Source organism: Takifugu rubripes, chromosome 21 (genome assembly GCF_901000725.2).
Source record: "Takifugu rubripes chromosome 21, fTakRub1.2, whole genome shotgun sequence".
Classification (NCBI taxonomy): domain Eukaryota; kingdom Metazoa; phylum Chordata; class Actinopteri; order Tetraodontiformes; family Tetraodontidae; genus Takifugu; species Takifugu rubripes.
Genome location: NC_042305.1, coordinates 3,952,128 through 3,973,956, shown reverse-complemented (window position 1 = coordinate 3,973,956; position 21,829 = coordinate 3,952,128). Strand labels below are relative to the sequence as shown.

At 41.2% G+C, this 21,829-nt stretch overlaps 1 protein-coding gene across 2 annotated transcripts in view; it reads right to left on the bottom strand.

Moving 5' to 3' along the window:
* si:dkeyp-14d3.1 (transmembrane protein 132C) overlaps positions 1 to 21,829 on the bottom strand; it is a 133,779-nt gene that overhangs the window by 12,561 nt on the left and 99,389 nt on the right. For both annotated transcript variants that reach the window (XM_011615260.2, XM_029830113.1), the window contains exon 5: positions 3,688 to 3,831. In XM_011615260.2, the coding sequence (XP_011613562.2) occupies positions 3,688 to 3,831 (144 nt within the window). The remainder of the gene's footprint in view (positions 1 to 3,687; positions 3,832 to 21,829) is intronic.

The window sequence follows — 21,829 nt, the reverse complement described above, 5'->3', positions numbered from 1 at the left end:
CTTTTTTCCGCTCATTAATGATCATTACTTTTGATCTGTTAAATGTGCACAACCACCTTGTTTCTAATGGCCACACGGCTCTCACAGAATCATGGTGTAAATGCTGCCGTCAATAAAAATGTGTACTTCCAGTGATTAAAGAGCAAAGAGCACGAGTTTGGTACAACGCTTCATCGTAAAATTGACAGTTGCTTAATAAACCTTTTGAACTTTCCTTCAAAAGCTGCTGTGGCTTCAGTCAGTCTTGGAGCAAATGGGCCTCATTCACCCGAGGCTCCCAGCGTCAGAGTGTGTGTGAACTGATAAAGATGTCAGGAGACTTACTGCCCCTCATCAACCCTCATTCTTCTGCTTGGTCTTCTCTTACTTCTGCACTTCTGACTCCGATGTATTCCTGAAGGATCCGCGGTCCCGCTTCACATTTTCTCACAAACTAGAGAATGTGGCGCATCTGCATGAGCCTAAAGCTGCAGGTCCAAAATACGTTGTGAAATAATGAAAATAATAATAGACTGTTCATATGTATATATTTTAACATAATTCCATTGTGACAGAACTGTTCAGCAACCAAATAAGGACTGAATCAAATGAATCTCTTTCTAAATAATAGCAATGTCACAGCTACTAACATTATATTACTATGATTATAATAATGATAATCATCATCATCATCATCATCAGATCTGAATGTATAGCACAATAATAATGATAATAATAATGTCAGGCAGTCTATGAAATTAAATAAAGGGCAATAGGGCAGCAGCCAGCTTATAGGGCAGCAGCCAGCTTACAGTAACAGTGATCCATCTTCAGTGTCTATGATAGAATCCTGAACAATCTAAACAAAAGCAACTAAACCAATCATGCAGCCGTCCGAACGTGCGCACGGCGCTCCCAGCACGCAGTTAAACGGTGTCTCTGCGAATCAGACAGTCTCTGTCCGTCAGGCTCACACTATCATAAACGTCCAGGAGGAACTTCTACCATATTAATCAGGCAACCTCGACAGCTAACAGGAGAATACTTACAGCGGACATTAAGGCCGTGTCTGGATCGAGCCCAGGAAATTAACAACTCACCAGATAGACACATTCCCAAACAGATATGAGCAATGGGAGTGGAGAGCATGAAGGTGGACGGAGACGGTCTCTGGCTTCAACAGAGTTCCTTTGACAGAAGCAATTAAAGGCAGCCAGACGGGTGTGCAGCAGCAGGCTGCACCTCTCATTTTAATGACAGGGGGAAAATATGTAAACAGTCTTAAATTGGGTTTAAGAGTCAGCACAGGTGTAACATAATGTCCTTGTTCTGGCATCTGTAAATGATGTCACTTGGCCATGAGGAAAGATGCTAAGAGCACAACACGTACATACGGCATCTACATCCATTATTGTGTACAGACTGTATTTAAGCTACCTGTACTTTACTTTAATATTCTCATTTTCTTCTTTTTCCTGAGATTACTTCTAGTCCACTACACTGGTTCAATCCCATTTCAGGCCTTGCCCTGCCACACGCAATTCAGTGGCCGTGAAAGAGTGGTATGAGATATTTCTTTCCACCCCTCCCCATCATATCAGCATATTTGGCTGCAACAGAAACAATAAAGGACTCACAGAGTGGAGTATTATCTCTGCATGTGTGCTGAGGCCTCGCGAGCTTTCTGGCTGAAAACTTTAGCAGCTGTTAAAGCTTCATTGTTATTGATTCAAGCGTCTCTGGCAATGATTTTGGCATGTATATTTAAATGCTGTATGTCCAAATGTAACTAAAGTCCAGAAAATGGAACACAACTGCCAACAATGCACCAATAAAACTCACCTGGCTTTAGATTAACTGGGGGGGGGGGGGGGGGGGGCAAGCTTTGACTCAGATAGTGACAATATCTAGACTGTTTGAAGGAAGAAGGCAGATCTGCTCATGCAAGAACTCAAAATGTAATGGCTTCCATTTGGGAGGGATAGAAATCTAGCTGGGGGTGTGTCAGGCCAGAGAAAGGCTCCTGTGGAGGCTGCTCTGCCGTATCCTCACTCAGGGCCCCTCTAAATTTGTTCCTCCTAGTAAACATAAGAGGTTTGGAATGGCGTGAACGATGGCAATGTTTTCTGTTCCACTTCCTGCCTCGTTTCTTTTCCTGCCACTTTCCACCTCTGTTCCACCTGGGAAAGTTTCCCCTGGAGCATTTAAAGCCGCTCTCTCTCTTTTAGGACATTTTCACAACTAAGCTTTATTTGTGTTGGCTGAACCTTCAATAAAACTCTGAATTTATCTTTTTGGTCTAATGAAACCTTCCAAGAACAGACATCTGAAATCTTCTTCAGGTGAAGATCATTTCTTCATATTTAATGCTTCTCAGTAGAATTTGTGCATAGAGAGCATACAATATTCAACTTTTTTCAAGGCAGATTATTATAGATAGCTTTTCTATGATTTACCATCCATTTGGCCCAAATTGGACTGCATTCAGGGGGGAAAAGCCACATTTACATGTAGCTGCATAATTACTTAAGCAAAAGTTTGAGTCCGGCCTGCATGTGTCGGTTGATATTTGTTAGATTGAGAAAAAAGATCTCTGAAGAGGCTGAAAGCAAAAAACGAAAACAACACATGACCTTGGGTAATTCTTTCTAATTAAATTTCAGTTACAGTCAGAGTAATGATATGGATAGAAATGATCAGAAGTGACTCTCTCATGCGGCGCTATTCATAATTCAGAGGTGATGTCACGACGTGTTTACTCATCACGTATTCCCCAGGTAGAAAATAAATTAGTCATGTTCACATACATGTCCATCTGTCTGTCTTCATTTTGCCCAGTTTCTCTCTATAAAACCTTCATATACATGTTAATGATGACATTTATTTGCTTATTTACTGCACATATGCAGGTTTAACTTCCTGCAACTTGATTTTCTGTGGGCTAATGTCAAAATAGAATCTAATTTCGACGCCCATGTCTCTGCCCACGGACACTTTTTCCTTCAGTTGTCGGTTCTCCATGGAGGCTCTCCAGGTCACATTAATCCATAAAGGTCTAAAACGGGTCAACGGGACTGTTGAAAGCGTTGCGCCTCTCATCTGAGATGCTTCTTCAGTCCTGATAGGTGGGTGAGAAGCAATGCATCTTCCAGGAGCTCTCAACAGTCCAGTTGACTTTGTGGCTGGACCTTTATGAACCTTTGTAGATAATTTAAGAGCCAGTCATATTCTCCTGGCCCAGCTTTCTGACACCGTGCAAGTTTTCTTTTTCCTTTTTCCTTAATTCCATTTGCGACCTGTGCCTCTGCATTAAAAGGGGCTCTAAAAATAAAAGAAAACTTGAGCAACCTGTCAGCAGTCAGCGCATATCAAACACTCTCTTTCATGGTGTTGGCTGCTGTTTGTTTATTCCTTTCGGAAGGATTTCTATAGATGAGCTAAACATAGAACATCTTTTCAGCTACATTCGCCTTTTTTATAACGTCTATAAGGCATCACAATGTGTCATCGTTGTCATTAAATGCTCCGTTTCTCTTATTAGTTAGTTTTTTAAAATAATAACTGAACTAATAATTCCATTAACATCCCTGACTGTTAACAAATAATATTATTATTATTCACCAACATTCTGCTGCTTTATTCAGAACATTTTTCAGTTCTCAGTTAAGCATTTTAGTGTTTTGTCAGAAAGATATTCCCCATATTCACCTTCACCACATCTTCGTCCATGGAGTGACACTGGACGGCATCGGAAACATCGACCACGGAGGCATCTATTCCAATGCTCACCACTTTTACTGGGACGGCCACTGTTTTCCCAGTGAGCACTGCGGTGTTTAAAATCTCAGAGTCCTGCAGAGAGACAGAGGGACAGAGGGACGGAGCTCATCAAAGGCTGTTCTCTAATACACCAATTACTGTAATTGACTTTACCTGAAAAACAATAGCATTCAAGAATAAATAACCTGGAAGGTGATTGTTTGAGAAGGTAAGCCAGAGTTATTGTTCATTGAGAGGTCACTCTATTAACATATTTATTAACAGAGAACCAATACCTGATCCAAAGGCACAGTTCATGTGAGGGGCGATTTATTCTCCATGTTGGGTCAAGTGAAACTCAAATATAGAGTCAGGAATGATTTTGAGCTTCAAATCTGAAAGACGACCAGCGTCCCACATATTTGTGCGAGGGTATCATTCTACAAACACAAGGATGCCTTTTAAAATGATGATTTAGAGTTAAGTTGCATTGGTAAACATCAAATTAAAGACAACTGTCTGAGCCACATCCATGCCATAACTGGCATGGATGTAATTTTTAACCTACCTGCCATATTCTTTAGTCAGCTAATTAATGAGAGCAATTACCCAACACTGCGAATGGCTGCTCACAAAACTGCCCATCAGCATATTTGAAAACCGTGAGCAATTAGACCAAATTATGAATACATGAACAGGTAACATGTAATTGCGACAAACAAACAGCCAAGCAGGTTTTCTACATGCACACTAATGAAAGCGTGTTCAGGAGGAGACCAAGCAGCCTTTAAAAGCAGCTTCTTTTCTTCTCCCGGCAGCTTTTGAGTGTTGAATATGGATCTTTAAAAGAAATGTTTGGAGTCTTCATGGAGTCGGGTCAGCGATAACGGAATGGAAGTCAGTTCCAGATCCCTGACCTCTCTTTTAAATAGCCTTATTCTACGGACAAATCACCTTTCTTGCATGATTAAGTAAAATAAAAATGTAAAAATCCACAAACCTTTCTTTTAATCAAAGAATGCATCAAAACTGTAACTGAAATGTTACAATGAGGGTATGTATTTTTAATCTTTCTCAATAAAGAAAAGCAAAAGCTGCGTAATAATGTACATTTTCATGTACGTGCACCAAATCATTCATTACATGGGTTCTTTACGTTACAGTAGTTCCATTAAGTAGGGTTCATCCTCCGGGTTGTGCAAAGTCTCTTTAAATTGCAGCGCTATAAAAATGAAACTGAATTAAATGACCTATGAAGCACAATGGATCACCTACAGATTACAAGGTAACATGAGGTTGCGTGACGTTGTTTGACAAAGCTCTTTAGAAATCTACCCGTCTGTTTCCCAGTGACATCATCGACTTGTACCATTATGCAGTCGTCAAAGAACAAAGACCAAAGTACAGCTCGCCGGCTGTCAGCGTTTGCTTGATTTTATTCAACTTTGTTAACTACATTTGCTGTTCTTTTGCTGCACTTTGGCTTAATGGGAAGCTTTATTGTTATTTCTTATGTAATGCATTTATACAACTGCTGTGATATATTATCCGCCAGGATTCGATCAAAATTATGTGATGGAGCAAATTACTCATCGACAATGCAACTCTAAGTGGCCATTCAGGGAAATCAGGAACACAATTGGTTCCCTCTTGATTGTGTACTCTTTATAGGACAGCATGATACTTTCAGTTAAATGGCATCGCTCCATAATTTGTATTGTGTTTTAATTACGCACATGTAGGACTGAGTTAGCTCGGGCTTTAGAGGCCCCCATGCCAAGACCCTGAATCTCTCTGGAGAACCAGTCAGCACATTGAGCATTTCCTGTTAAACCACAAACTTTTTCGTCGTGTCTTTATGATCACGAGTCTCTCATTGCAAGTTGTTTTCGTTTGGGTTATTTCACGGGATAGATTCAGCTCAGGTTTGTAAGTTCGGGTGGGGGGCAGGACCCCTTTAAAGCACTTGTAATTATATTTTTCAGAGAAGTGTAACTATGATGATAATTTTAACGGTGAGGAACAAACACTGAGCGCTAACTACTGACTAGATCTATCCGCAGTGGCATTGACCTTTCACAGCATCCTTTGATCTGCAGTAATTCCACTTCTTTAGACTTCTCCTTACATTTGTATGTTTGTGAATGACAGCCATTCAAAAAAAGAGAAAAACGGGATTGTTGTTTGGAAGCGTCGATACTTAAGACTATTCAGCTTCAGCGTAAAGAGCTTATTAGTTGAGCCAAGAAATACCAACAGAGCCAAAATAACCCGATCTTCAAACGGGCTTTTGTTACAGCTTTGTTGACTGGGACAGTGTTGGGTACTGTTAGGTTTGCTACACCATCACCATCACTGAACTGTTGACTTTGATTCAATTCCCCCCAAAATGGGGTTGCTATAAATTAATTCTCTGCCTGCTGGGTTTCCTCAATTTCCACAAGGTCATCTATAATACATGAGGGGGGTAAATGGTTGGGACCTGCTGAAGGCGGAGGACAATGTTAGATTACATTGGCTGGACATGACCCAGCAGGTTAGGAGTAGTGGGGGGAAAAAAAAGACCGACCAGTAATAAGTCAGTGTGGGGCTCCCACAGTGATGCATCGCTGGGCTGCACTTTCAGACACAGACAGCACAATTAGCCGTGAAATGGAGACCAATGGCGCACACGTTTGAAGCAATGCTCAGTCATCTCTCAGTAGACAGGAAAACCCCCAAAACATGTGGAGTTTGGTGTACAGGCAGGTGGGGAGGGGTATAAAATGCCCGTGTGCCACTGCTAATATGTCAGATTTGTGCTAAAATAAATTTTCCCACCTTTAATGTGACCTATAATGTCAACTGACACTCTGACATCATTAAGAGTTCAAAAAGAAAGGTTAAAAATGGTACAATACCCCGGCAACTTTTTTATTTAAATGTTGTTGAAGCACCTTCTGATTTGATTGTAGCACTCAGTGGTTGTGCGTAGGTGTCTGTTAGCGTGGCAGATCTGGACTCGGCATTATTTGCTCACTCTGCGCTCCAACTCGATGGCGACGGCATTGTTTAGTTGGAACACATGCTTTTGGGAGACTGCGTTCGATTTTGAAAAGTGTAGCTTCAATGTTCAATGCTGCTGACTGACACCTTTCAACAATGAGATTTTGATGTTCTCGCTGTGTTCACGCGCCTCTGAATAAACAATGCTGTTGTCAGGGTGTTTTGTACCTTAGTTACAATCCAGTCCTCCCCCACAAATAGCAAAGACTGCAGCCTTTCTTCAATAATCTGAAGGAAACCTGCTGCTTTGTCAAGGATCTTTCTGTTAGCATTCACCTCGCCGCTATGGCTGGTAATGTGCTCTGGGCTGTAATTTCTACTCGTGTCTCGGTTGTAACTGAAAATAAGTGAGATTTATGGTGTCAGCCTGAGTGACACCAGCAGCATGAGAAGTAGTGAGCACCTCTTCCTGCTGGCATGATTAACCTGTGTCTTGAACCCATCCCCGGTCTGACCCCAACAACCTGACTCCTGTAACAAATGAGCAGGTCAAACACAGAGTTAAACTGTGGATTTCCTAGTTTTCTGGGCAGAGCAAAACGAAAAAAGCTGCTAAACACCCTATAACTTCAGTTTATAGAAAATGAACGAAAGAAAAGCAAGCTCCAAAACAGGGCAGGCACATTTAGTAAAAAGCAGCCTAACCGGGGCTTTTATCACTGTATTTGATGGCGTGTCGCTGGGCATTTGGTAATTCATTTCAAGAGCAAATACATTAAAACATACATGGGATAAGCCAATACTCGCTTGACCAATGGCAAATAAAATATTCATGTTCTGATAAACATTTTAATTCCTCTGTGACAAATTGCAGCTACGTGTAAGGAAGCTCAATCGTGGAAAGTATAGCGAATAATCTTCTTGAGACATTAAACAGCACTCAAGACAGTGTCCTGAAGCTATTAAGTAGACTAAAAGAGACATGTCCTTTCATCAGTTCCTTTTTCCATGTAGTGCATTGCGCGGTGTGGCACTTCCTCTCTCCTATTCCAGTGGGCGTTTAATTGGCTAGAAGCAAGAAACATGGAGGAGACTGGGAATAAAGGTCTTGGTCGCACCATGCAGTGCTATGCATCACTGGGTGACAAAGCATTGAAGTGGTGGTACGGTAGAGAAGCCAACACACTGCCTTTTAATGAGAGGTCTAACTCTTGTTCACTTCTCTCCTCCAAGTCCCTACGTCTCTTCTCCTCATTTCCGCCTCTGCATGGAGGTGGCTGCAGGAGGTGGAGCCTCGACTCATGCAAACTACTCCAGCTTTGGACATCTCATCTGCTCATTACTGTCAGCCATAGATGGTTGGAGAAGATTAACGTGATGACGGCTCAGACTAAAAGTCAATTTAAAATGAGAGGTGACGAAAGTTCATGGATACCACTTGGAAAGAAAGACAATGTCTATTTTTGAATAAGCTAGTATTTAAAGTGATTAAAGTTAATTTAATGCATTTGTATTATTTTCTACTACTTTTAACCTGTAATTAAATTTTGTTATTATATGAAAATCTGTTTCTCAACCTTGATAAATGTCTTTTGTATATGTTCAGAAAAAAATATTTTCCCGATAATGATGCTGTGCGTTGTAAGTGGCCTTGATCAACAATTGGCACGGTTTTCATCCTTCAAGTCTCGGACTTCTTGAAGCATTCCTGACTCATGGAGCAGCCTCCAGCTGAGTTCATGTAACCTTTTAGCATCGTCTCAGCTACGCTGTAAAGCAGCCAGTATAGTGAGGTGCGACAAACACTTGTATAAAAATCACAGCAAATTTAAATGGAATAAAAATTTTACAAAGATTTAAACTTTGGTTTACAACTTAGTTGTAAGTTACAGCACACTTTTAACAAATTTTAACAAGTCTAATTGGACGGAAGTAGTTGACAGAGTCAACTGGGAGAGGAGAGGAGAGGAGAGGAGAAGAGAGGAGAGGAGAGGAGAGGAGAGGAGAGGAGAGGAGAGGAGAGGAGAGGAGAGGAGAGGAGAGGAGAGGAGAGGAGAGGAGAGTGTCATACACACATTTGGATATGTGTGTATGACTACAATCATTAGCTGGTAAGCTCTAGTAGCTGTAAATAATGAGGGCTGGGCAGGGTGATGAGGCCGGGACCACAGGTATGAAAACAAAAATGTGGGTCTCCAGGCCAGAGACACTCAAAGGAGAAAGAATGGTGACTGTTGGGAGACAGAATAATGACAAGGCACAGAAGAATAGCAAATGAATGCATGAAGACGGTGCACAGTGCAGTCATGTAACGTTGTCCGCCTGCAAAATAAACATACCAAGGTTAATAGTAATTAACTAAGCGTTATTTATTAATTTCTGACCATATTATTAATTCAGGTTGTACAAATATTTGACAAATAACAGAGATTCAGATGACACCAACTGAAAGTCATTCCGTATAGCCACACCTACAGTGTATGTTCCTGTTACCAAGTGATTCAATTTCAGCTTTTTTCACAACAGCAATTGAAAAATAAACTGTCCATTCATACTATGATCATGGAAACATGACAGAAGCTGTGCTCGCCTGCATTCATCATTACTTCCCTGAATGGAGCCTTTGTGCATTCTAACACACTCAAGTCCAGAGTGAAATTAAGAGTGCATGAAACCACATGTAACACAGAAAGTGTCATTATTCTATTTTAGGTGTTCATATATTGTTGTTTTCTTCTAAACTGTTGTCACCTGCTTTGGAGATCCAGTGCCTTCAATTCTTGGACTGATAAATAGAATGAGATGTCTTTTTTTTTTTTTTTTTAAATCTTACCATCATCAAAACACAGATGCAAAAATATAATGATTTATGTTGGGTTGTTGCCCTCACCGGCCGAGGACTCAATCTTCTACTTCTAAGCTGCCCGGTCAGCGATGAGAGAGGATTCTCATGACACTTTATAGATGATATTGATGTTTTTGCCTCAACTATAAAGTATTTATGAGTGCACATGATTTAGGATTAAACTCTACCCGTGGGAGACTGTCATAATGATGCTGCTGACAGGACAATATTACATCGGCAACCTCAACAGGGGTGTGTTGGCCTCCTGCAATGGGTCGGTCCCTGACTCTATTTCAATTCTTTCCACGTAAACATAAAGGCAATGTTTTTCCCTCTACAGTTTTATGGACTGCATTTATAGCACTCAGCTGCAAACATTCATCTTGAGCAGATCTCTTGTAAACATGTCTGTCATAGTAAGAGTACATTAACAAAGGGATAATTAGTGTTTGTACTTCCAAAATGAACTTATTGGGGGATGCTGAAATGCAGGCCAGGCAGCAACCATGAAATGCACTCCGCGGTGTGAAAAAGAATCTTATGAATAAAACATGGCTGGCAATGGAAGTACAATATTTTAGATTTATAGGACAAATCCCCCACGATTGTCCTGAATACAATACCTGTAATACATCTAAATCAATGGGGTGAGGAGCATATAAGTCCGCGGTGAATTTAATAAGCAGCAAAAATCAGAGGCAAGGCCACGCATTTGGAGCGTGTGATCGTTCTTCTCACCTACAAAAGGGGCAGAGAGCTGCAAGGGCTTGGGTGACGAAGCAGGCAGGATCTCTTGCTCCAGTGTTGCAATGCCAAGATGGTGGCTCTGCTGGGTGCCCATTAAGCATTATGCCAAACACCTTTGTATTTTAATGTGTGTTTCTGTGCTCTGTGCCCGTCCCCTCCTCTCCTCTCCTCTCCTCTACTCTCCCTCTCCTTCTCCCTCTTCTCTCCTCTCCTCTCCTCTCCTCTCCTCTCCTCTGCTCTCCTCTCCTCTCCTCTCCTCTCCTCTCCTCTCCTCTCTCTCTCTCCTCTCCTCTCCTCTCCTTCTCCCTCTTCTCTCCTCTCTCCTCTCCTTCTCCCTCTTCTCTCCTCTTCTCTCCTCTCCCTCTCCTCCTCCTCTCTCCTCTCTCTCCCTCCTCTCCCTCCCTCCTCCCTCTCCTCCCCTCTCTCTCCTTCTCCCTCTCCCTCTCCCTCTCCTCCTCCTCTCCTCTCCTCTCCTCTCCTCTCCTCTCCTCTCCTCTCCTCTCCTCTCCTCTCCTCTCCTCTCCTCTCCACTCCTCTCCTCTCCTCTCCTCTCCTCTCCTCTCCTCTACCTGTCCTCCCCTTTCTCCTCTCTCACTACCCAGCCGGCCATCAGCAGGAGGGTCCCCATGAGCCTGGTCCTGCTCAAGGTTTCTTCCCGTTAAAGGGGAGTTTTTCCTTGCCACCGTTGCTTGTCTGGGGTTAGGCCCTGGGATTCTGGAAAGCGCCTTGAAACAATTTTGATTGTGAAAGACGCTATATAAATAAAGATTGATTGATTGATTGACAGGCAGAAGGCAGGGAAACAATCCTGCCTGATCTAATCTGTTCAATTTCGGGCCAGTATCTGTAACACTTCGTCAATCGACGGAGAGTTCTTCTTCAGTAGGCAACGGTGCCTGGGGAGATGACCTCCTGATCCCTTTCTCAGCCCGTCTCTGATAGAGAGCCATACTGCTAGCTTAGCTTGGCTTCGCCTGGCTTCGATCTGCCCTCCTGACACAGATGCTCCCTTCAGGCACAAAGGTCAGCTACACAGTGTGAAGTCCATTACGTCTAAAATAAAATGTTTAAAAAGTACACACAACCTCGCAAAGCTCAGTGGACTCCGATTAGATGAGAGTCGGCCCAGAAGTGAAGTGGAGAGTTGACCATTCTGTGAAGATGTGAGCAGTGGACATTCACTGTCTCACTCTGACCATCAGTCTGAATGCTGCCTTTCACTTGCTGTACAAACTATTATCTCTATAAAGACAGAAATAGCTGCAGGGCTGGAGATGAAGGTTCAGAGTATTCAGTTAGACAAAGGAAAATATGTGGTTCCAAATGTAAAACTACTTCCTGCCTAATACTGAACGTATTAAGACTGAAAAGTCCTCAAAATACTTTACCATGACTTTTGCAGAAAGCCTGAAATTTTCTCAGGGAGATTTCTAAGGATTTTTCCTTCTCCAAAACCCAACATGCATAAAAATATTTTATTCAATCAACCAGTCAATCAATTAAACAATCAGTGAATCAATCAATTTAATCAATCAATCAATCAATCAATCAATCAATCAATCAATCAATCAATCAACCAAATGTCATTGTGATTCCTCAACATGTAGATTTTTTACATTTCTGCCAACCTGACGCTCACATCATTGCGATAGTGCAGTAGGTCAAAGTGAGGACCTGATGGAGGAGATGGATTAAATGGATCCCTGAACATGTAAAAGTACATTTCAATAACAATGTAGAGTCCTCAGAATGACAAATGACTTAAAAAAGTAAAAGTTATATTTTCCCAAAAGCAAAATCTGTTTTTAAGGGTTTCATTTGTGCCTGAAAGGGAGGTTTAACAGTGTTTTTTGATGGCTCTGTAAAAGGACAGAAGCTCCTGCAACCTGAACACGACGCTAAACATTGATTATTTCCTTCATGACAGAGGGGATATTTGTAGCTGCCTGCGAACACAGGCAGACCTTAAGAAAACCTACAACTCTTTGAAACTGTAAAGCGATCTAAAATATAATCAGTTGACCATTTGTCACAGTCTGTTGTCCTAATTAGCGTAACGTGTCGAAAACTACATAAACACGCTGCAACAATTAGTGCTACCACTTCCTCATCAGCCTCTGAGCTATAGTAGATGGTAATGGATTGTTCACTTGGGATCCATTTATCAGCCCCTTGTTGTAGAGCGAGTTGCTCATGTAATGTGAAAAATGCTTCATCCTGTTCCAGTGAGAGACTGGAGGCATGCAACAGGCTGAGCAGGAGTGGAACAGAAGGGCTGAAATGAGAATGACTGAAATCAGGTGCTTTCAGTGAGGTGTCCAGTGAATCCTTGTTTGATGGAGAACATCCAGATTATCATCTGCACCCATGCAGCATTTGGGCAGGATTAGCTGCCATCCAAGTGTTTGTGGGACTACATGCTTGATAAATGGTAGTGCAGATTTCACTTGCGCGGTAAAGAAGATGTGCATTGCAGCAGAGGGGATGGAATCGAAAGGAGTAAAATGAAACATTCATCGGAAGATGTTGATAGATGGCTTTATCATGTGAGAGCAGATGTGGCCATGGAAGGCCAGGGTGATGATGTATTGTTTAACGATATATGGGAGCAGTGCATGAATACAAACGGCTGCTTTCATTCCTCCTCATCTCTATGCCTACCAGTGCTCGTGCAAGTGAGCACAGTTTGGTGTCTCGGCTGGAACGGTAAGACTGATGAGTCCAGATATGATGTATGTCCTGTCCGCCTGCTCCCTCTCCATCACCGGGCATCCACAGCATTGGTAATGATGATGAGGGCAGCCTGGACAGTAGCGTATTACTTCACCATGGAGGAAGATAATGGGGCAGCCTCCTACGGCGCTAGAGGAATCAGTTCAGGAATCCAATTACTGCCATCTCACCGTGACCCAAAAACACACAGAGTTCTTTCACAATATAGCTTAAAGGGAGGATGCCAACCTAAAGAGGTGATGAGGAAGCCAATTAATCCATACTAATCTATGTATATTGTTAACTCCTACAAGCCCTGACCCAATTCGCCTTAAAGGACAATTATCGGGGATCAGTTGATCAATTTGCCTACATTTATAATGTATTGTTCATTTACACTCCTCTGCATCTAAGATCAGTGTGACATATACCTGATGCTGGCCTTTATTTTAAAATAGATTCCTTATTTAAAAATAAGCAAACAAATTTACTTTTTGATGATTTTATTTGTTTTCTATTAATTTCATCCATAAAAATGGTCAGAACTGGTTAAATGAAATATAGGACGTGATTTCTCTGGCTAGGAATCTGTGAGAACTATGGAAGAACGAGGGTTTATTTCAATTATTTCAGTATACAGGTGCTGCACAGTGGGTGGTGGTAGCTCAGTCTGATGGGGCCTGGGCTGAGAAGCGGAGGGTTCTTCGTTAAAGCTCAGGTTCTCGTCGTTTGCACCTGCAGAACACTGCCAAGGTGCCCTTGTGCAAGGTCCCAAACCCACAAATGCTCATATAGGGCCGTGTGATGAACTGGCCACTCATCCAGGGGAGGACCTGCCTTCTACCTCAAAGGAGATAAAACAGTGAAGATGGGATGATGTGATAGCACCAATTTGCATGGTTACTTCCTGATTTTCACCACATGGCACAAAGATGTTTACTTAATGTGGTTTAGGGACTTAATAAGTTAGGGTCAAACATAAAGCATATACTATAATTCGTTACTGTAAATTTTGGACTTTATATGGCCTCAACATTTTAAGTGAATTTACATGTTTTTGCAGGTTTTGAGAACCCAGGAAAAGGCTGCTAGTAAAACCAACTGAGAGCAATCCAAAGCATTTCAGTCCATGTTTCTGGCTTTTAAAATAATTGCTTCAGTAGCAATAGTTGTGCTTTGCTCTTCAAAATCGGTGACAAAGTGACTAAAAGTGAAGCGAGCCTTCCAAACCCTCGTGTGACAGCACACAGGAGGAACCTGCCTCAAAGAGAGTCTTGTTTCCCAGAGGTGTCACAGAGAACCCTTCACCTGCCTCTGGCATGCATTGAAAAACCTTCTGTCACAATCAATTTCTGATTCACCATAAACAGACAAAACAATGCTTGTGAGGATTCATTGAAATGAATAATAAAAAAAAAAAAAAAAACACAAGTGGGTCCAAACCCAAAGAAGCTTTCCCTTCCAAATTGTCATTAGCTTTATTAGATTACAACCTTTGGAGATGTGGCCAGTTATGGATCTTCTGTTTATGAGATTATTTCAGCTGAAAACACAATTACAAGTGCATTTCCATTATGATAGAATACACTCAAGCTTATTAGACTAATTAGTGCAAATTAGAGATGAAAGGACCTTCTAAAAGGAACCCAAAGAGTTCTTGTGTCAACAGATGCCTTCAGCATGCTCTCTTGAAGTCTCCCCTTTCAACTTGATTAAAAAAAAAGGCTGATATTGTCTCCCCTGTGAATCTCACCCTTTCCCCTCATTGCTGGAAAAAAGGTTTTTTCCCATCTTTTGCTTGGCTCCTCTATTTCGTCTCTCTTCTGCAAACGAGATTTATGGTTTTGTGGGCTACGGTAATCTATAACAAATAAATACGAAACACTTTCTTGTTTTAGCACACAAAAAAGATAAAGTATCATCTTTAAAGAAAGGACAAATGTCTGCGACACAAATCCATTAAGAGAGTAGTTTTCAAACTACGACACTTCTATCCTGTTACATCCAGCAGGCTTACCACCAACCAACTTAAAAATTATCTGTGTTTACAAGAGTCATATTTTGCCTTTGGCATTACTATGGTGAATGAAGAGGTTTAGAGTCATTCATTAGTTGTGCCAATTAATTAACTGTATCACTAACAGCAAAAATGGCAGCTTTAGCTAACACGGCTAATATCCTGCTTAGTCCCCGAGAGAGACCACAGTTTGCTGTGTGTCTCGAAATACTGGACTCAAGTTTGACAGCATGAAGCCGGTGTCATGTGGAGACTTTACATCCAGCACACAGAGAGAAAAGCCAGTGATTTCATCATAAAAAACACAAGCAACTGTCACACACTATAAAGTAACTTCTCTAAAACAGCATTGGTGTCATCAAACGCCCAAAGTGGCATTTGGAGTTGCTCGGTCTAAAAAGCCTCACATCATAATTGCAGAATTACTCCTCCCTTCTGTTATTGATATAGTTTCAGTCATGATTGAAGAAGCAGCAGCAAGTAAGCTAAAGGCAATACCACTGTCAGACAACACTAGTGCGAGGCGCATTCATGACATATCAAAAGACAATATTATTGGAGCAGATTAACAGTTCATCAAGAGAGTTTTGCCCTTCAGACTGATTGAACTAATGTAATAATAATAATTTAAAAAAATGTTTACTTATGTGGAGGAGTGGAAAATAAAGCTTGGGGCAGTGGGGGATATCAGTCAGGGCCCTCCTTATTAGTTCAGTTGACATAGTCATCTGTCCCAACATCCTGGCCCATCGCTGTCGACACTTCTGTGTTGATTATAAGTGCCTTAACATCGTCACTCTCAAGAACTCTTGTCCCCTGTCAGGCCCTCAACTTCATTGTTGGCTCAACCTTGTTCAGCATACTTAATTTCCGTTGGGGGTATTGGCAGGTAGAGCTGGTGCCAGATGCCCAGCATAAAACAAAATTCACCATTAGGCAAGGGATGTGGCGGTTCAAGGTGATGCCATTTGGACTCTGAAATGCACCTGCCACTTTTGAGCACCTAATGAAAAGGGTCCTGGATAACACTTGGCTGAGCCGGTGCATGAAATTCTGCAGGCCATCTGTCTGACAAGATTACACCTCTACCCAAGATCCACCTGTTCCAAAGGGAGACCTCCTTTAATCAGGTGGGTAGGCACCGATCTGGTGAAAATAGCAACAGTGGGCTTGGCCTCAGACTCCTCCGGTTTGATAAGGACCTTGCCACCACTCAAAGCCCACTTCACCGATTGACCCAGATAGACAAGACAATCAACGGAACTCACAAATGTGCCGAAGCCTTTGAACTGTTATGGACAGCTCTGACACAGGTTGGAGACCAGGTCATTGGTTATTGACAAAGATGGCAGCACCACCGATGCAGTGCTCCTAGGGAGGGGACCAGAGAGGGCAGGTTAACACTAATTACTTTCATGCCCTCAAGAGGCTAAAGAAGTACCTCCTTGATGTGGAACTCTTTGCGTATTGTCACCTAAGCAGTCCAGAAAGGACCCCTAAGTCACTCACAGGCCCCGTGAGTATGTTGGTGTCGTCATTTTGGGGTCATTTCCCACCAAAGACCAGGGGAGTTGGCACGTGCCCAAAGGATTGGCAAAAGGCAAGAACCATTTAGGTTCAAACTAGAGATGTCAGGACAATAAATAAAAGAGAGTAATATGGAATCAATTGAGAGGTCATATCGCATTTTCTGAGATTCTCCCCGCAAAACTGCTGAAAAAAATGACTGTATAAGAGACCCCTACATGTCACACCAGCTGCTGACTGAAGGTTTATGGATGCCACTTCTGATTCAGCATCGAGGCTGTAGTTTGAGTCCAAGACTCCGGCTACATTTTGGATTAGAGTGGAAAAGGGACAATCAGCCAAGGCCAGACCGCTGCCATATGCCATAATGTACATGTGGCTGATGATTAAGTTATCCACCAAATATTTTTGCAATTTGGTAAGATTAAAAGGGTCTCTGTATCTTTTTAAATGTTTTTTTTAAATACATTTTTGCCACTCAATGTTATTCTGAATAATTGTAGTTCAGACACAGTAAAATGTCTTGATTTGGAATGTTTTAGTAAATGCACAAAGAATGTCTCTTTTTCTAAGTTTCCAAATTAAAATAAATATAATAAAAAGCAGGACAAAAACAAACTGATATGAATTTGTCTGATATGAATTCAGAAAAAAGAAAATCCATGGCACCCATACTATTTTTGAAGTAGTTTTCACAATGTCAAAAGTGCAGAGTGATTCATAAAATAAATAGATTAAAAATGTAATTTAAATAAATACATTTAATCAATATTTTGAATGTTGATGATTGATCCTGGACATGGTTTGTGATGATTCAATGGTGATCCTGCAGCTTCTAGCATGTTAAGCATCAAAGTTTGTTTCTCAAACAAAAGGGGAAGAAACAAGAGGGGAAAAAAACAAATTTTTCCTTCGACCAGCAGTTAGAAACAGAACCTTGACATGATGTCAATGCTGCTTTTTGTCTGCTGGAAGCGGAACTGCTGTTTAAAGGTTACTCGTGGAGATAAATCACAGCAATATTGGTCAGTTTCTGGCCTGCAGTCTTAAACATCATGTCTAGTAAATGCTTTTATAAGGGAAACGTTCTTTTGGTGACTCTCTATCTTTGCTTAAGATATTCTTTATGTCAGAAATATTGCCTATTTTTTATCATTTGTAGTCTAAGATTGGTCGACTCAAGGTATATTGTAGCTGTGATATGAAAAGGTATATTGTTATGTTATTATGATGATAAAAACGCCTTTTATTCTACGATTCGTCCATTCTCCTCTTTGTCCATCATCACAATGTCCGACTGGTTCGCCATCACCTTGACAGTCTGGAAGTCTCAGAGAATCTTAACATGTTCACCTTTAGAGGTGTTTTCCCTCCCCCAATGCATTGTGAGGAGATTTGTCTTTATGCCGTTGGCGTCTATCTCCTTCTTCTCCCAGTGTAACATCAGGGCTTCGATCATTTGATGATCGGCAGGGCAGCGTAGGTGTGGTTGTCTTCTAAATAAACACTGTCAAACATGAACATATTATTTAACAGAGACATTGCTCACAGAGGCTGTCTAGAAATGACAGGTTTGTAGTCTGAGCAGCAACGATGTATTAAATCTGATCTTAAATCTGACCAGCATGATGGTCAAAAAGGGCTGGTTAAGAAATAACTCAAAATTCTGATGAAAAACAGGACAATCAGATGGACGAGGAGGCAAGAGTGGGACAAAATCACTATGGTAGCAATTGCTTCGCAATGCCAACCGAGAAAGTGAAACTGCTGTAAAAACTCAGCTTTCTGTCATTAGTTTTCATGGTACAAGATTTAAATTATTACTCATTATTTAATAGTATTCACTCAATGTAGTAAAGGCACAAACTAGCTAGATACACTTGGTTGTGTCAACAGACATCCAGGGTTGATGGCAACCAGAAATGTTGATGCAGTTTGTCTAAATCCAGATGTGTTGTGGGCTTCCCTCAGCAAACTAGGAGAAAAATAAGGAAATAAGGATAAAAATAAGGACGTTGTCTGTCCTTTGCATGGACATCACCTGAGCTTTGGGATTCTCTGATGGCCCACATCAAACTATAATGTGATGTGGATCAGACTGTGCTAATGCTACTCATTTGGTTTATTTCCCAAAAAGAACAACTCCTCTGACAGACAGCCTTCCTCTTGTCAGCTTTCCAGCTGTTTTTATGAGTAAATATAATGAATATCTGCTGCTGCACCGCTGCGTCCGACATAAACACATCTGTTCCTGGTGAGGCTTTACTCACAATTGCAGAAAACTGTAGACTTGGTCCAGTGAGTAGCTGGGTCCTTATGTGTTAAGGCAAGTGTGTGATGGTTCTCACACCATTCTAGGTCTGCTAAATCTGTTTATTACAGTTGATATTAAACAATCGGATCATCAAATCTGATATGTGTTCACAAATGGGATTATTCATTGTGATCATTAGTTGATCATCAAATTTTACATCTGATCAAATTGGATCTTTATTCATACAGCTGACTATTAAATCTTATGTCGGCTCATTAAATCAAATCATATTGGGATTTTTCCAGATTCAGATCAGATTAGGAGGGAGTCTGAAACCCAATTGAAATAATATTGTTTCAGATGCTCTGGAGTCAGGATGCTTTGGACTCTCAACTCACATTTCAGTCAGGTGTCTTTCTTTTTCACGTACTAACTGTATAATCAGCAAACTGTCAACTATCATAAAAAAATCACAGCCAACAAATGAGTTGCCACTCATTAGCGTAGCAACCATGCAGATACGTGAGATAGGTCCGCTCCGGATGGACAAGAATTCTCCTGAGAATTCTCCTCTGTCTGAACATACACAGTCATCTCTGATAAAAGAATAAAAGTAATAATTCATCATGGAAAGTCAGATAAAGACTGGATCTGATTCAATTAAATACCGTACTCATAATCCAATCTCATATCAATCAAATAAAAGTGAATCTGCTCACATGTATGTCGTGCAATAACTGCGGAGCTCTTTTTTTCGAGTGGTTAGTCAATGCTTTGTTACTGCCTGAACCTCGAGCCCCTCCGAGGACACCGTTCCCTTGTGTTTATTCTGTTTTCAGATGACACTTTATACATTAACGTCAAAAATTTGAGCAAACATGTTCCCATGTGTGGTGTCAAACACTTGTTTCAATAAAAAGTGTCAAATTTTACAGTAAATCTTCATCATCCAACCTGTTTCCTGTTCCATGCCTGTGAATGTGTGTATGCGTGTGTGTAAGAAGGGTTGTTTGACAGTCCTATTCTTACCTCTGTAGTGGGGGAGAGGAACTTATCTGTAGGCTTTTCATGCCACAGTGATCCAGAGTAATCTAATTCAGCCTTCCCCTTTCTCGCTTGTGTGATTCCCTCATATCAGTGCATGCAGATTGCAGAAAACCTCGTGTGCATGTGTGTGAGTGCATAAAAGAGATGGGAGAGGTAGGGGGATGGACAGAGTTAATGAGTTCTGAATGCATCTGTATTTGTAAGTACAGTATTTGTGCTGTGTGCTAGGCAGCACAGAGCTGCACAGGAAGCTGTCTGTGCAGGACTGGAAGAAAAGCAGGGCTCAAGTAACATACGCAAGAAAAATGTTCCAACTTTTTCAGTAAAAGTTGGGTGATGAAAATGCTTGAAATGATCAGTCAACCTTCTCAATTTGCATATTCTCACTGAGATAATTGCAGCTGCGTTAAAATCGCAAATCAAGGTGAAACAAAGGAAACAAAATCAAGCCCGTTTGTAAATGCAAGTGACACATTTGATCTCTGTTAGTGGACTTGAAACACTGTTCATTCGCCTCTCCTGCTTCCACGAGTCTGAATTAATTGATTGAGACAGATTTAGCAGATATTGTATTATCTGCTCCACCATTAAAAAATGAGCGTGAAGAAAATTACAACTAAAGAAATTGCTGATAGTTTGGGGTTTGAGTATGCGAGTACAGGCCAAATTTAGATTTTTTTGTAGTATGAACCTTTACTTAAAAGCAAGTAAAGGAAAAAGTCTTTCACTGAATAGAAATGATCATGCAAATCATCTTTGCTGGAGAGAAAAGCGTACATTCCTCGAGCATTGCAAGCAGACTGTTGATACATCAGTGACAAGATGTGACAAAAAGGAAGTGGAACAGTGCAGCAGCATTAAACACACAGCTTCAATTATCCTGAGAATGAATCAGTGGGGTGAGAATGCGCTGTGTTACTCTGAATGCAGGAGGAGCCACCCACACGCAGCTATCATCTACACAGCTACAGGCGATACTTAGAAAATAACACTGACACAACAGTCAGGTATGTAACATGCAGATCAGAAGCACCAAAATAGAAATGAATGCAAGTTTTGTGTGAGTAATCAACGTGGATCTGAAAGACTGTCTCTGTCTTTTAGCAACGGAGCACACAAGTGCATCACAACACTGTCACTGCGGGGTTATGAATATGAATATGTTTGTTATCAGTGGGTCCTAAAGTTTTTGATCTCAGTCTGAAGCGAGGAATCTTGGATCACAGAACAGTGTTGCAGAAATATGTGAGGAGAGCTCCATTATGATGTTCTGTCGGGGACGCTTTGGTTAATCTACACAGCAAACTGTACCTGCATGTTGCTATGGGACTCAACCTGCCTTAGGCTTAACCCCAGGCCAGAGTTAGACTCCAGACCCCATCTGAATTCCACCTGCTGGGAAATACAGATGCTCTCTTCCAGCTTCTAAGCACAGTCTTTTTGTACACACCCCCAATAGTGTCGTCTCTATTCCGCAGCAATGGTAATGTTCAGCTGAAGGGAAGCACCCAGTCAAAGACAATATTCCTGAAAACTGGCTTTTTCAGGTCATTTTAGGTGTTTGACTCATGTTCAGTGTCCCAATTTCTCACTACTTATTTAACTATATTTCTTTACTGATTTGAGAATGCTGTTAAATTCTTATCCTTTATTGGGGGTGTGGTCATATGGTGGCCTGCTGGCTCCAAACACAAGCAAAACTTGTTTAGTTGGAATATACCAGTAGTATAATATCACTATTAATTGTGATAACAGCGTTATAGTTAGTTTTTATGGATAAAGGAGTTCCTCAGACGTAAAGTGACCGTCCTTCCCAAGATGCATTTGGCAGTAAACAGTTCATGAAAAATATACGTGCTTATGAGTTTAAGTCATTCCTTTCATGCTGCCATGACCAGAAATTATTAAAGTAGCACAGAACCCTTCCATTTGCAATTCAAACTGTTTCATTTAAGTG